The sequence below is a fragment of the Chelonoidis abingdonii genome, chromosome 22, assembly GCF_003597395.2.
Source record: "Chelonoidis abingdonii isolate Lonesome George chromosome 22, CheloAbing_2.0, whole genome shotgun sequence".
In the NCBI taxonomy this organism is placed as follows: domain Eukaryota; kingdom Metazoa; phylum Chordata; order Testudines; family Testudinidae; genus Chelonoidis; species Chelonoidis abingdonii.
In genome coordinates this window covers 11,258,324-11,273,301 of record NC_133790.1, presented here as the reverse complement: position 1 = coordinate 11,273,301, position 14,978 = coordinate 11,258,324, and the positions used below count along the sequence as shown (strand labels likewise).

The 14,978-nt window shown below is 42.9% G+C and overlaps 1 protein-coding gene across 1 annotated transcript in view; it reads left to right on the top strand.

Annotated features, from left to right (window-relative positions):
• SLC15A4 (solute carrier family 15 member 4) overlaps positions 1 to 14,978 on the top strand; it is a 58,512-nt gene that overhangs the window by 2,312 nt on the left and 41,222 nt on the right. The window contains exon 2 of the mRNA XM_032791203.2: positions 13,606 to 13,901. Within this exon, the coding sequence (XP_032647094.1) occupies positions 13,606 to 13,901 (296 nt within the window). The remainder of the gene's footprint in view (positions 1 to 13,605; positions 13,902 to 14,978) is intronic.

Sequence of the window (14,978 nt, the reverse complement as noted above, 5' to 3'; positions counted from 1 at the left end):
CATCTATGTCTTGCAGGTATTTTGCAGTGATTTATTAGTACTATAGGCTGAAGCAAAGGAAATTTTCTCTTCTGCTGCTTAATAATCAGTAACTTTCCAGTAAAAGTGTGGATTTTTCCCATTCTCTGTTTTTCTAGCTTATCATTTGTTACATATATTACAACATGCTAGTTACCTTGTTCTGTAGTTTTGAGCTCTTTAGGTGGTTCTCCCTACCTAGGAATGTCCCAAAATACAGGGTAGATGGATATGTATTGTTTAGAGTAAAATCTTTGATGTGATGCTAGAATCAACTTTGGAGGCAGCTGTGCAATATAAAAGTTTTGTTGTCAGCACACCTTGACAAGTTTAATTTTTTAAGGAGAGAAAATAGTAACTTGATGAAATATTTAGATCTGTATTGTATGCTTTAGTTCTCATAAGTTGATTTCCAAATACATTTTATTATAGGCCTTAAAAATTACCGTAAGTATTTCAGTATTCACTTGGTAGCTGGAGGATCCAAATTAGTTGTCTTTTTTTTGAGGGTAGACAGGGTAGCAGACCTTCAAACTAGAGTAGGACTCATACAAAATATGATACTAAACAATTATAAATCTGTTCAAGACACACACATGCATTCTCCAAAGTTAGGAGAAAGGGGCATAATTATCAGTTTTTCTGTTAAGTACACATTTAGAGGTATTTACAGATAGTTTACAAGTGGCTGTTTAGTACAGAACAGTTTTTGCCAGTCAGGTTAGCACCCACAATTGTTGTAAATTTAACTACTGAATTTTGCTTATTCATAGATTCTAAAGTTAGATGCGACCATTGTGATTATCTAGTCTGACTTCCTGTATAACACAGGCCATAAACTTCCCTAAAACAATTAATAGAGCATATCTTTTAGAAAAACATCCACTCTTGATTTAAAAATTGTGTGTCATGGAGAATCCCCCATGACCCTTGGTAAATTGTTCCAGTGGTTAATAGCTCTCACTATTAACAATTTATGTCTTATTCCCAGCTTCCAGCCATTGGAATGTGTTATACCTTTGTCTGCTGGAGTGAAGAGCTCATTATTGTATATTTGTTCCTTGTGTAAATACTTAATAATAGTACTTTGCAAGACTTGTTTTTGTAAATGACTTGGCATGATGCAATATATTGTCCTAAGACTGAGACTGGTGGTTCTCAGAATAGTGTTTATAAACATGTGATTTAACATGACACACTCAAAAGGGGAACTGGAAAGTATGTACATTGCAGTTACTTCCTCTTTTGCTGGGTAAGGGTTGATGATTTAGGCCCTTTCTGCATTTGGGAAACTTTTTTTTTTCTAAAGCTTTTTCAGTGTTGCTAAAGCTAGTTCAGCTCCATCAGTATAAGCAACATTGGCAGTGATGTACATGTATTGTCATCTACCACTATTGTTTTGATCACCAGGACAATCAGACTTCCTTGGAGAAGATCTGCTTAAACTAGCAATTAGAAGGGCTGGTTCATCTGTACTGAGAAAATCTGTACTGAGAAAATCTGACAGACATATAGAGTGGTTACAAATGATGGCAGCTTGTGGCCTAGCAAAAGTTCTGCAGTTTGGTAGCACTGATGCAGCTAAAGCAGTGTTAACAATAGTAGGAAACTTTTAAACGTGTTTTCCTACTGTAAATATAATTTAAGGCATGGAGTTCAAATTTAGGATGCCCTAAAATTGACAGTGAGTTTAAAAAAAAAATAAATCTGCACAGACAAGTTAAATACAGATGTGATCATGAAACGGGACAAAGCCTAACAGCAAACTGTCCAAATTTTACCATAAAGGTTTGAAATTATGGAGCTGAACTGATATTGGATAAACTTGTTTTCTGAGATCTCATCAGTACATTCTCAAACAGTACTGTGTCTATAGTAATGAATGGAAAGGTGTAAAGAACAGCTTCATAATCTTGTAGAGGTGAATTTGACTACTGAACTGTCCTCCATCACTCATTCCTTCTGTAGGCTGGGGACAGAGGAACATTTTAAGTGTTTAGTTCTTTCTGTCCTGTATGGCCACTCACCTGTCTTGCTGTGCTGAGAGCTTTTTATTTATTTATTTATTTATTTATATGTGCTGCAGGTGGCATGCATGTATCTATCAGTGCTAGGAAATATTCTGTGTGCCAAATAGCCTCTGTACAGCCCTTTACTCAGCTAGTAAGTGAACACTAACAGTGTTAATATTTTGGAAAAAAACACATTTTTCAGTTTGTTTTTGTAAGTGACTACAGGAGGAAGTGGTGCTGGCTATTGTGACTCGGGAATGAGTAACTAGAAGTACTGAGATAGTTGGAACTTAGAATTCTATGTCAGGGACCTAGGAGTCATTAGCAGCTGATGTCGGGATCAGATTTCATTATATTCTTGTGCTAGTTGGTACCAAATCAGAATTCTGTTTGTGCAGAATTCAGTTCCTGTGTAACCATCTGATGTGCAGTTTTGTATATTTGTGAACATAAAGTGTCACTGTGCCTGATTAAGAAGCAGGCAGTTTCATAACCATTAAGATAAATGTTGTTTTGGGAGAGAGCTCACTGATTTATTTCAGTCTACCTGTGGAAGGCACAAGAGGAGGGATTTTGCCTGGGATTACTTCAAGACTGTCCTAACCACAGAGAACTGGGGCATTACTTTATTTAACAAAGCAAAACAACTAGATGCTGGAGAAAGCAATACAGTCTGCATGAAAAGTGCTGATTCTACTCTTCCAGCTATTTCCTATGGATCTGCAGGCATGCTACTTTGGTCTGTTGTCTCACTGGATCTCAAGATGCCATGGTCTGGCCTGGTCAATACTTTGATGAAGACTCTAAAGAAAACACTGGTTCAACAAGATCTGATTCAGCAAGTGGCTATCTGCCCTCTCATTTATTGTTGAGCCAATATCTAAGCATAGTATTAAGGGCAGCTGTTCTGCTGTAGTTCCTGTCTGACTGATGAGCCTTAAAACAGCAGTCCTCATCTAATGTGGAAATTAAAGATCTGATGATTCTTCTCTTCCAGTCTGTCTACTTTGCCTATGTATAATTTTGTCATAGTTGCAATGGGCTAAGGCATTAGCTTCCTACCCTGAACTGTTTTATAATGTTGCAGTGCACTGTTAAACAGCTAGGCTGTTCATCCCCAGCAGTGGCTGCATGTAATTGATTTAAGTTATTCCTGTGTGTAGATTGGTGGAAATATAGTTGATGAAGCACTTTGGGATTCTTGAGGATGAAAGATGTAAGTGAACATCTCTGTCAATAATCAAATCTGAGTACAAAATTATATGTTTGAAAACATGGTCATGACCTTTCCTGTTACTGTTTCAGTGAGTGCTTCTCTCTTATATTGACCCCTCATTTAATACCGACTCTGTGGAGTGCTTTACAGCTCTGTATAAATTATGCCTCACTTTCTTATGAAAGAGGTACTATCCCCATTTTGTAACTGGGGAAGTGGGTTAAGTGATTTTCCCAGGAACCCGCAACTCTGGGAGAACTGGGGCTGGAAATCAGGCAATGGGAGTTCCTGGCTCCCAGCCAATGTTCAAACCGTCAGTCCACACGCTTCCAGTTCAGCAAAATTGGTGAAAACCTGTCCAGAAGCAGCTCATCCTGTGGAAAACGGGGGCTGTTCATGAACTCACTTGCAGAAGCGTACAGAGTGTTCTAAGTGTTTGCATTAGCTATTTGCTTCTGTTCAGCAGAGTCAGTGTTACCTTGGAAGCCAATATATATTAAGTTATTGGACTGTATTAGGAAGTCGAGGGGTTGAGCCATTGAGTTTCTCTGGTATTAGCTGTATTAGTAAGGCTGTTTTTAGCCAAAGTCTATAGAAACTAGAAAGATGACCTTACCTTATTTCCAAGACTCCAGCTGAGCATTGGACAGCCAGCTGTCCAAGTGTCAGCCACACTTAGAGCAAGGCATCAAGCAGTGGCTGTTTTGCCCGTTTGTTCTGGAAGAAGGGAATCTCTAAAGCAGAAGTAGCGAAAAGTCTTTGTGCAGAAGAGCTGTTCAGTAGATTTGGAGGAGAGGGAGTCTCGCACTAAAACATCTACATATTAGCAAGAAGTTTGCCAAATCAGCAGAGATGACATCTGTAATTCTGCCCAGTGATTGATGTGTCGGTAATTTTTATAGAAATAAATTTTTAGGTAAGGACCTGTAAGTATTAGAAATTTAGTTTTCCTGCACGTGATTCTTCCCTTTCTGTAAAATGTCTGGATGATTTTAACTTTATTCTCTTGGAAATAAACAGTTTCCCTATGGCCTTTTTTGAGGTGGAGCTGGCCATGATAGATTAATTTGTTTTACTGAAATATTCTAGTAAACTAAATAGTTGTCGCACTTTACCTTGTAGCTTTTGAATTTCTTGGACTTGGCACAGATAAAAGAAAATAGTACATTGAAGTAGCAACACTTCATTGTGAATGCTCACAACTAAAGACATCTTGCATTTTTATACTGAATCTGTTGTTGCTGATCGGTTACTTTTATTGGACGGTTTTATTGGTACATGGTTATTTTGCTGCAATAGAATCCTAGAAGTCTAGGGCTGGAAGGGACCTCAACAGGTCATCTAATCCAGTCCCCTGCTCTCAAGGCAAGACCTATGTAGTAACTAGGACAGTGGTTTTCAGACTAGGGTGTGTGTACCACTATGGGTTTGTGAGCTCTCATTAGGGAGTGTGCAAGAAAAGTCCTATAATGGCGGTCAACGCATTTTATTTAGTGCAGAGGTTTTCAAATGGTTGGGTGTGTCTCCCCGGGGAGCGGGGGGCCCAGAGGAACATTCAGGGAGGCAAGCAGCAACACCAGGCGGCTCGGGACAGCCCTGCATGGTGGGGCTTGCCACTTCCACCCCCGACTCACCTGAGTGGGCTGCTCAGGCTGTCTGGGTTGAACTGAGACCCCCTGTGAGTTACAATTTTTGACCCCCCCCCCCCCCCCCCCCCCCCCGTCGTGCAACCTAGACAGATTGGGTGGCCCGCTGAGGTGATTCAGGGGTGGGGGGAAGAGAAGGTGTTCTCTCCCTGAGCTCCCCCTGCGCAGGGCTGGCCTGAGACACCTGGTGTTGCTGTTTCCCCCGACCCCTCTAGAAAACCTCTAGAAACTGTTGCTAACTGTAAGGGAGAAATTGGGGGCAGGCGGGGAGTATGTGCCCCAGCACTAGAGCATTCCTGACAGGTGTTTGTCTAACATTCTTAAAAACCTCCCGTGATGACATTCCACAACCTCCCTAAGCAATTTGTTCCAGTGCTTAACAACCCTGACAGTTATGAAGTTTTTCCTACTGGCCAACCTAAACTGCCCTTGCTGCAATTTAGGCCCATTGCTTCTTGTCCTGTCCTCAGAGGTTAAGGAGAACTATTTTTCCTTCTCCTCCTTGTAACAACCTTTTACGTACTTGAAAGCTGTTGTTATGTCTCTCTTCTTCCTCCCCACCCGTCTTCTCTTCTCCAGACTAAACACTGCCCCGCCTTTTTTCCCAATCTTTCCTCAAAGGTCATGTTTTCTAGACATTTAATGGTGGTTCTCTGGACTTTCTCAAATTTGTCCACATCTTTCCTAAAATGTGATGCCCAGAACTGGACACAATACTCTTCCAGCTGAGGCTGTATCAGCACAGAGTGTAAGAATTACTACTTGAGTCTTGCTTACAACACTTCTGTTAATACACTCCAGAATGATGTTTGCCTTTATTGCAATCATGTTACAGTATTGACTCTCATTTAGCTTGTGATCCACTATGATCCCCAGTTCCCTTTCCGCAGTTACTCCTTTCTTGTTAGTCACTTCCCATTTTGTGTGTGTGTAACTGATTGTTCTTTCCTAAGTGAAGTACTTTGCATTTGTCCTTATTTAATTTTATCCTATTTACTTCAGACCATTTCTCCAGTTTGTCCAGATCATTTTGAATTTTATTCCTATCCTCCAAAGCACTTGCAACCCCTCCTAGCTTAGTATCTTCTGCGAACTTTGTAAGTGTACTCTCTCTGCCATTATCTAAATCGTTTATCGAGTGCTAAACAGAATCAGACCCAGGACCAATCCCTGTGGGACTCCACTCAATATGCTTTTCCAATTTGACTGTGAGCACTGATGATTACTTTCTGGGAATGGCTTTCCAACCATTTATGCACCCATCTTACGATGGCTACATTTCCCTAGTTTTTTGAGAAGATCATGTGAGACTCTATCAAAAGCCTTATTAAAGTCAAGATATACCACTTCTGCTTCCCACCCATCCACGAGGCTAATTATAGGTATGAAACCTTTTAGTAATAACAATTTCTACTTTCTGTATGCCTGTATACTGTTCTTGGAAGCATAGGGAAATGGCCATGCCTGTGCCTCTTGCATGCTAGCACTGTCCTGCTGCAGCAGTCACTAGGTCTTAAGAATTTAATCAAACTGTTGGTACTGCTATGCCTGAGCACAGACAAAATTGAGCAGAGTTAGCTAAGGAATTTTTCTGCTTGCATGAATGAAAATAATGGGAGTGTGTGGAGAGAAGAAAGTAGGATTCCTGCAGTGTTGTGCCAAATATTTACTCCTTAATAAAAAACCTTGTGCAATTCTCTAATACTTAATCTCTTAATAAAATTTAGTGTCTAGAATGATAGCAGCAGAAGGGGTAGATTTGCCTGAAATAAATAAATATTTTGGTCTATTAATTCATAAGTGTTTTTTTAGAAACTGTAAAGACTAGACTAGTATTTTTCCTGCTGTCACTCAGCTCAGGTCATTGCCAGCAGGGTGAATTACTTAGGCTTAAATAGGGACTGGGAATGGCTGAGCCATTAGAAACATTGAATCTATCTCCCCTTGTAAGTATTCTCACACTTAGCCCAGAACAGACAGTTTGATATCTTGATTATCACTTCAGAAGTTTTTTTTCTCTTTCTTAATTGGCCTCTCAGAGTTGGTAAGACAACTCCCACCTTTTCATGCTCTCTGTATGTGTATATATATCTCCTCAATATATGTTCCGTTCTATGCATCCGAAGAAGTGGGCTGTAGCCCACAAAAGCTTATGCTCAAATAAATTTGTTAGTCTCAAAGGTGCCACAAGTACTCCTATTCTTTTTACAGGGTGGAGAACTCTGCATATACTGTATATCTAATCTCTTCAAGGAACCAGTGCTATATTTGAAAGGAAATGTATTGATTGCCTTTTAACTGTGCTGTATTTTCTGTAGCTGACAAGAAATTATCTTCTGCCCCTTTGCTATAACTAATTTATCCAACAGGTAGTTTTACTATGGTTTTAGTCGGCAAACCTGCTTTGTCAAGGAAGTGGTTAGTAGAGCCACTTCATCATGGAGGGAGATCCATTTTATTGATGAGTCTGGCTGATTCAGCACACACACTTCTTTCCTTTTTCCATTCTCAAATTCTGCTTTCGTTTCCCCCTTTTCTCTGTTAACAAGGTGACTGAGTTAGCTCTTTGCATGGAGTGGCATGTCAGAATAGTAGGGGTAGTGGAACTGACAGTGCAGGGTGAAAGCTGGTTTTGCAAAGGGAAAAGGGAAGTCATCTGCCAGAAACATAACTACTCTTATGCAAGTTGGAAGGTTGTGTTTAATATAAATAGTGTATCATTCACTAGCACTTCACTGGCATGTATGCCACTTTGATTTAAAAAGCAAGTTGATGTGAAGCACTGTTGAAAGTGTAACTGATGCCAATAAAGTGATCAGGAACAGGTGGTAACTGTCCTGAAGCCTGAAAAAGAGAAGTGGCTGGCTTGAGGCGTTAGCCTGTAGTATATGTATTCAAATACTTAACAGTGCTTGTAGTTATGTATAGCAGAAACAGGTGCTTAATACTTCTTTGTTTATACTATTTGCATATTGTCTGTTCATTACCATAAGAAATACAGATTCCTAGAGGGGAATAATATGCATGTGTTTAATGGGAACAGGACCCAGGAACCTCAACAGCAATCAAAGGTCAATCTTATTCTTACTTTGGTCTCTTATAGACCAAAGTATCTTGGAAGGGGCAAGGTATTCCTGGCATCTCTGACCTAGTGTATCTATTACTTTCTACATTGATCTGTTGGCCCATGACCTAAATTTCACTGTAGCATCCTTCATTTCCCTCTCTTTTGTCAAACCCTTGACTGAACAGCAAAGATGGATTATGGGTCTCTCTTTTCACTGTAGAGTTAGTATTTGATCAATGAGTGGAAATCATGGTCTCATCTATAAAGCTTGTTTGCCTGTATAACCTCTTGCCAGTTTGTATAAGTAAAGCTTGATGACCGTGCATCGTCTCCATGGCCTACTGTCGTGAAGCTTAGTACAGGCTTAACTTTCTTGTATGGAGACACTTTATCTTTGAGATAATTATCATACGTAAATTTGAATTAAAAATAGAATCTGCAAGGGGCCTCCAGTCTTCCATGGTCCACACAGCAGCTTTGTCAGACTAATGGATGCACCTCCTCCTGCAGCAGTCTAGTCAAATAATGTAATCAAGGTTTTGAAAGGTATTTTTCACTGCTTTGGATACAGAATCTATAGAGCGGTACCAGCAAGCGAACTTCTTTCCTGTAGAAAAAGCTGGATTTTCCCTGACAGAGCTGGGTTTTCATGGCATGTATGTCCAGTTTTTTTGAGTGCCAAGGGAAATGACACTTGCTTCTGAGTCGCAAGACATCTGACTCCGCTAAGGCCTTGGCTACACTTGGAGGTCTGCAGCGCTGGGAGTTACAGCTGTGTAGGGAAAGCGCTGGAGTGTGGCCACACTGACAGCTACTAGCGCTGCAGTGTGGCCACACTTGCAGCATTTGCAGTGCTTTTGGGAGTGGTGCATTATGGGCAGCAATCCTCAGAGCACCTCGTCCCATTTTGGCGCCATGGGTTGTGGGAAGGGGACGGAAGGGTGCAGGTCATTCTGCTTCCTGTCCCAACGCCCCGTGATGCATCGCTTTACATCCCAGCAGTCTCTGTTTTTCCGTCCACGTTTGGTACCATTGTGACTCTCCCAACGGTTTCTGTGCAGCGCGATTTCTGTGGGAAATGGAGCCCGAACTGCTGAGGAGTATGCTGATGAGTCTCGCCAACACATCACGTTTGGCAGTTGAGGTATTCCTTAAGCTCCAAAGTGATGAGTCCGACGATGATTGTGAGTCACCTGACACATATGACACGACATGGCTTGTGGCTTTCATGGAAATGCCAGCACCGGAACGCCAGGCTTGGCTCGGAAACAAGCACGAGAGTAGGGATCACATCGCATGGAAGTCTGGATGATGAGCAGTGGCTGCAAGAACTCTCGATGAGAAAAGCCATTTCATGGGACTGTGTTGCTGAGCTTGCCCACCCAACGTGCCAAAGACATGAGATTGAGAGCTGCCTCTGCCAGTGGAGAAGCGGGTGCTTGCAGTCTCAAAGGCTGGCAACGTCGCAACAGTACGATCGAGTCGGAACCAGTTTGACGGGAAAGTCGACCGTTGAGTCATTTTGAGGCAAGTTTGCAGGGCCATTAATCACATCCTCTAAGAAGAACCGTGACTCTGGGGAACGTGCAGACATTGTGATGGCTTTGCACAAATGGGTTCACCTAATGTAGGGGGCAAAGAGATGACACATTCAATTCTGGCACCAACCCCACTAGCATCCAGTACGTTAACAGAAGGGGTATTCCTATGGTTCTCCAGTGGCGCTTGGGATCCCCGTGGCGTTTCATGACATTAACACAGGCGGCCGGAAAGGTGCATGATGCACGGCAAAAATCCTTTTTTGGAAAAAAAAACCAACTTGGGCCCCCCTAAACAATCAGGAAGGCTGCAGGCCGGGAGACTTGTTTCCCAGACCAGAAGATCACAGAAGGGGATGTTGAAAATGCCCATGTGATTCCTTGAAGACAACCCGCTACACCGTGTAATACCTTGACGTCATGAAACCGTATCAGGAAGCTTGACAGAGCAAGGACCGATCGTAACTACAGCTGACTGTGCCTGAAGACTGTGTTTTCTTTGGCCGGTTAAAGAGCGTGGCGACTCTGTATGGAAGTAGACATTGGGGAGGGGGGAATGCATCAGCTCCCTGCGGTATATAACCGCGTGCTGTACCCTCATAATTGGTTTGTGTAAGAAGGGGAAACAGTCAGTCAGCATGGATCTCTGAGTTCAATGCCTGAGGCTTAATTTGCACAGGCCAAGAAGAGCAGGGCTACAGAGAGCCACGAGCACAGGGCTCAAGATCAGGAAGCCATTGAGGGAGGAATTTGAGGCGGAAATCCAACAGTAAGGTTTGGGCACTTGCAAGCGGAGGAAGTGCAGTAGTTATAATGGTTAGTAGGAACTGTTTTTTCCTAAGCCTGATGCAGGCGCATTCTTTACTGGCTAAGTATCTTGACTTTCTGCAATCATAAAATGTCTTCAAAGCAAGAATTTCAGTTATTGAAACCGAAAATAACTTATATGTGATAGACAACATTTTGGGAAACCTAAAAGGCAGTGGGATGGGTTGTGGAACGGTACATGTCCATAGGTTTGAAATATGCCTGTCTGGAGTGCTGTGCAATGACTGCAGCACTTCAGGATGCCGTACTGCATGGTGATGGGTGAGTGCAGAGGGTAAGGGTTACATATCCAGGGCTGTGATGAACGTACAGGGTTTGGAGCAACTGTGGAGGTAAGAACGGATGCTGGGGAAGGAGGTTTGGAGCTGACATTGGGCCACAAGGGAAAGAGCTTTGGGACGTGGAGTGGGGGGTGCGGTAGTGCTCTGGCTGCAGGCTACGACCGCCTGGAAGAGTTCCGCTTGCACGCCAGGAATCTTATCAGCTGCTTTGTGCTTGTTATTTCCTGGCCGCTGCGTTTCTCGGGCGGATCCTGCTTCGCTTCTCCTTTCCCTTCCCTCCAGGGTCTGCAGTTTTTATTTCCCTCTTGGCAGAGTGATCCATAACTGTGCGGTCCCCACCACCCCCTGTCATCTTTGCTTTTCAGCGCTTCTTCCACAGTTTGGAGTCTTTAGACTGCTGTTAACAGCAGCAGCTGAGACTCAAGGTGCATTGGTAAAGGGAAAAAGGAACAGTTAACCGAGCACATTGTTTATATCTCAAGACAGTTATCCACAACCAGGAAGGCATTTACAGTCTCACTTAGCATAATTTTCCATAACCAAAGAGAGCACAACAAACCACAGGACCCCGCGAAATGGTGAAGTAATGGGGACCTGATTGCTAGGGCGGCTGGGGTTTGTTGGTGGGGAAAGCAAACAGGCTCGCCAGGGGCAACCTAACACTGAACACTCTCCCAACATTTTCCACAGGAAGCTAAGTCCTGGAAGATATCTCTCAGGCTGCTGTGGTCACCATGGGAAGAGCGGAGTCTCTACAGCAATGTGGAATTCTGCACTGGCCCCTGCAGCGCCTGGCCTGTGTGCAGCACTGGTCCCCTCCGCGCATAAGTGGCTGCGGGACGCGTTACCTACTGGGACAAAGGACCACAGTTGGCTCTCTATAAACTGCGCAAGACTCATTGCCCATGCCTGGCTGAAACTTTGAAGAGAGGACGCGACGTGATAGACCCAACATCAATGGCTAGTTTCACACATCTAGGCAGCATGCAGCATGCAGCCCTAACCGCCCTCCTCTCCCGAAACATTCCGTCCTGAAAATAAAAGCCACCTACTGGGAACCTGCTCCTCTGCTGTCTTCAACCAAGTACCGGCTGCTGAGCAACTGGCTACCTTCCTCCTGGCTTGAGGAATGCTCCTCGCTGCAGCTTCTGGGACTCCCGGGGTGTCTCCCCACACCGCCAGTACCTCACCCTGTTCCCCCCTCCCCCGCTCTAGGGTACATTGGGGTCCTTGGATTGCGGTGGGGTCACCCCCAATATCGCGTCCAGCCTTTTACAAACTGGCAGTCAATGGGGCAGCAAACCAGAGCGGCGGTTCCCTCACAGGCTTTGCAATAGGCACTCTGAACAGCTCCTTCACTTTAATCCTGCATCTGCACGGAGCCTTTCAAATGCCCGTTCAGCATGCCTCTTGAGATGCCGTGATAGTATTGTAATCTAACGGCTGAGCGCAGCTGTGACGCACATGCTCCTCCCCCAAACACTGATGAGGTCCACACACTGCCCATTGCTCATGCTGGGCAGTTGGGCGCGTGAGGCATGGTCCACCTGGAAAGATTCACTGATTGCACTCCACACCTGGCTGAGCAAACAGGAAGGGGATTTTTTAAATTCCCGGGGCATTTAAAGGGTGGGTCACCTGAGGCCACGGCAGTAGAGTTTGAACTGATGAGTGGAATGGCTGAGCAGGCATTCTGGGATACCTCTGGAGGCCAATAACAGTGCTTTTGGTGGCCACACTGGCGGAGCAGCGCTGCATCACCGGCACTGCAGTCGTTATACCCCAGGCAGAGGTGGAGTACGCTGTATCCAGGGAGATACAGCGCTGTATGTGCCTTGCAAGTGTGGACGGTGAGTAAGTTGCAGCGCTGTAAAGCCACCACCAGCGCTGCAACTCTCCAGTGTAGCCAAGGCCTAAGTTGATACATGATGCTGATTCATTAGTTGCTCCGAGTTGATTTTCAGCTACAGGGTGCTGACTTAAGTGTTTCAGGTCACAAGAGTTATGGGATGCTGTGGATTCTGTTGCAAAGTAGCTGATTCATTAAAGGGAAGGTTTTTGTTTTTGTTTTTTTTTTTCAACCTTTAACTTCTGGTAAACTGCATCCTGTCCTGAGTTATACAGAGCACCTCTGATTTAACTAGAAGCAGTGATTGTTTATAGTATTTAGTATAAAATAAGGAGCACTTGGGGGAATTGCACAGGTAAAAAATAGCATAATCTTGACTGTAGAGATGTTCAGTTAAAGCTTCTGGCAGAAGAATGATTTATGTTCAATTTTTATGTCCTACAAGGGGAAATATATATTGTAATCAGTTTCGGGCCTGTTGGTATAAAGATAAACCTCTTGAGACCTAAACTCATATTATAAAAATGCAGTGTTTAGAGTACGGTTGCAGGAGGAATAATATTTAAATTTTAAAGTTTGTGCCTTATTCTTCAAGTGGTCAGCTGCTTACTCTTAAGACTTTTTTCCCCTATAACTATAGACCACTTTTTTGGGAAAGCTGTTGAATTACTTCAGATAATCAAATGTAATAGCTAAAGTATGTATATTAGAGCACGATAATATTCTTAGGTAACTTATAACTGCCTTATTAGAATGTAAAACATAAACATTATTTTGAATCCTACATGGACTGCATAGTTGTCAGAACGTTTCATTTTTAGGAATTCATGTTTAGAGATGTACCATAATCAAGAGATACTAATGTTGTGGAAGTAATTACTGTAACTAAGAGCAAAGTAGGTCCGCTCTGGTACAGCTCTTCTGTCCATGTGTTGAATATGTACTAACTTAATTGGAAGGCCAATGGAGAACATAGTACAGTGTGACTTCATTAAATACCATATTAAGCCTAGAACACTTTAGTCATTTTAGTTTGACTATAAATTACACTTAACTTTTGAGTGTGTATTGTAGTTGACTGAATTTTAATAAACAGGCTTCAGCCCTTTCAAAAAGCTAATGACTTGTTTATTTTTTTAATCTCTTCCAGGTCAAAGACCGAGGTCCAGAAGCCACAAGAAGATTTTTTAATTGGTTTTATTGGAGCATTAATTTGGGAGCTATTGTCTCCTTGGGAGGCATTGCATACATTCAGCAGAATGTCAGCTTCGTTATTGGATATATCATCCCAACAGTTTGCATTGGGATTTCGTTCATGGTGTTTTTGTGTGGTCAGAGTTTCTTCATCACAAAGCCACCTGATGGCAGTGCCTTCACAGACATGTTTAAGATTCTGGCGTACTCTTGTTGCTCACGAAAGAGATCCAGGGAACACCGAACTAATAGGTTTGTGTAAAAAAACAAAAAACCTTTCAGTACAGGCTTAACTCACTTGAAATTTAAACTAAGGTCTCAAGCCACTTTGCTTAATGACTGTATGACTGGCTGGCTGCTGCTTCATATTCTGAATATAATCTATTCTGTACCGTTTTAGACTTTGACTTTCATTTAGATCTTTGAGTGCTTGTCCTAATAAAGAAAATATCCTTTTTTTCCATCTAGTCCCCGTGTACAGCAAAATCAAACTTGCTGTTCTTCCCCTACTCAAAAATTTTGCCTGTGGTTCCTCTCCTTTCAAGCCTGGTTTATACCTATAGCTTTGGCTATGTCCTCTTTAGCAATGCTGTAGCAGCTCCACTGTAGTGTTTCAGTGTAGACACTCACTGCAGCAACAGGAGGGGTTCTCCCTTCGCTGTAGTTAATCCACCTTCCCAAGAGATGGTAGCTGGATTGATGAAAGAATTCTTACATCAACCTAACACTGTTTAAACCAGGGGTTAGGTTGGCTTAACTGTCACTCGGAGTGTGGATTTTTCACTTCCTGAGGGACATAGCTGGGTTGACTTAACTTTTTTAGTATTGACTTGTCCTTATGTCAACCTAGCTATGTCACACACAATTTTGTGCCTAAACACCATAGTTAGGTTGACCTAGCCTTTGGTAGCGATGTGGCTAGGTCAATAGAAGGATTGACCTACATCAGTGGAAAACTCCCTTCTGTTGATCTAGGAAACCTCTACTTTACAGTGCACAGTTGCAGCGCTGTAGCTATGCCACTGTAGCGGAGACATACTCCCAGTGAATCTGGCCACACCTCAGACTCTGGACTAGTATTTGCTAAATACATTTTTTCACAGAGCACTAATTAACCATTTTTCTTTTGTGCTTTGCTCTCTCCATGGGGACATAGATTCATAGACTCTAGGACTGGAAGGGACCTTGAGAGGTCATCGAGTCCTGTCTCCTGCCCTCATGGCAGGACCAAATACTGTCTAGACCATCCCTGATAGACATTTATCTAACCTACTCTTAAATATCTCCAGAGATGGAGATTCCACAACCTCCCTAGGCAATTTATTCCAG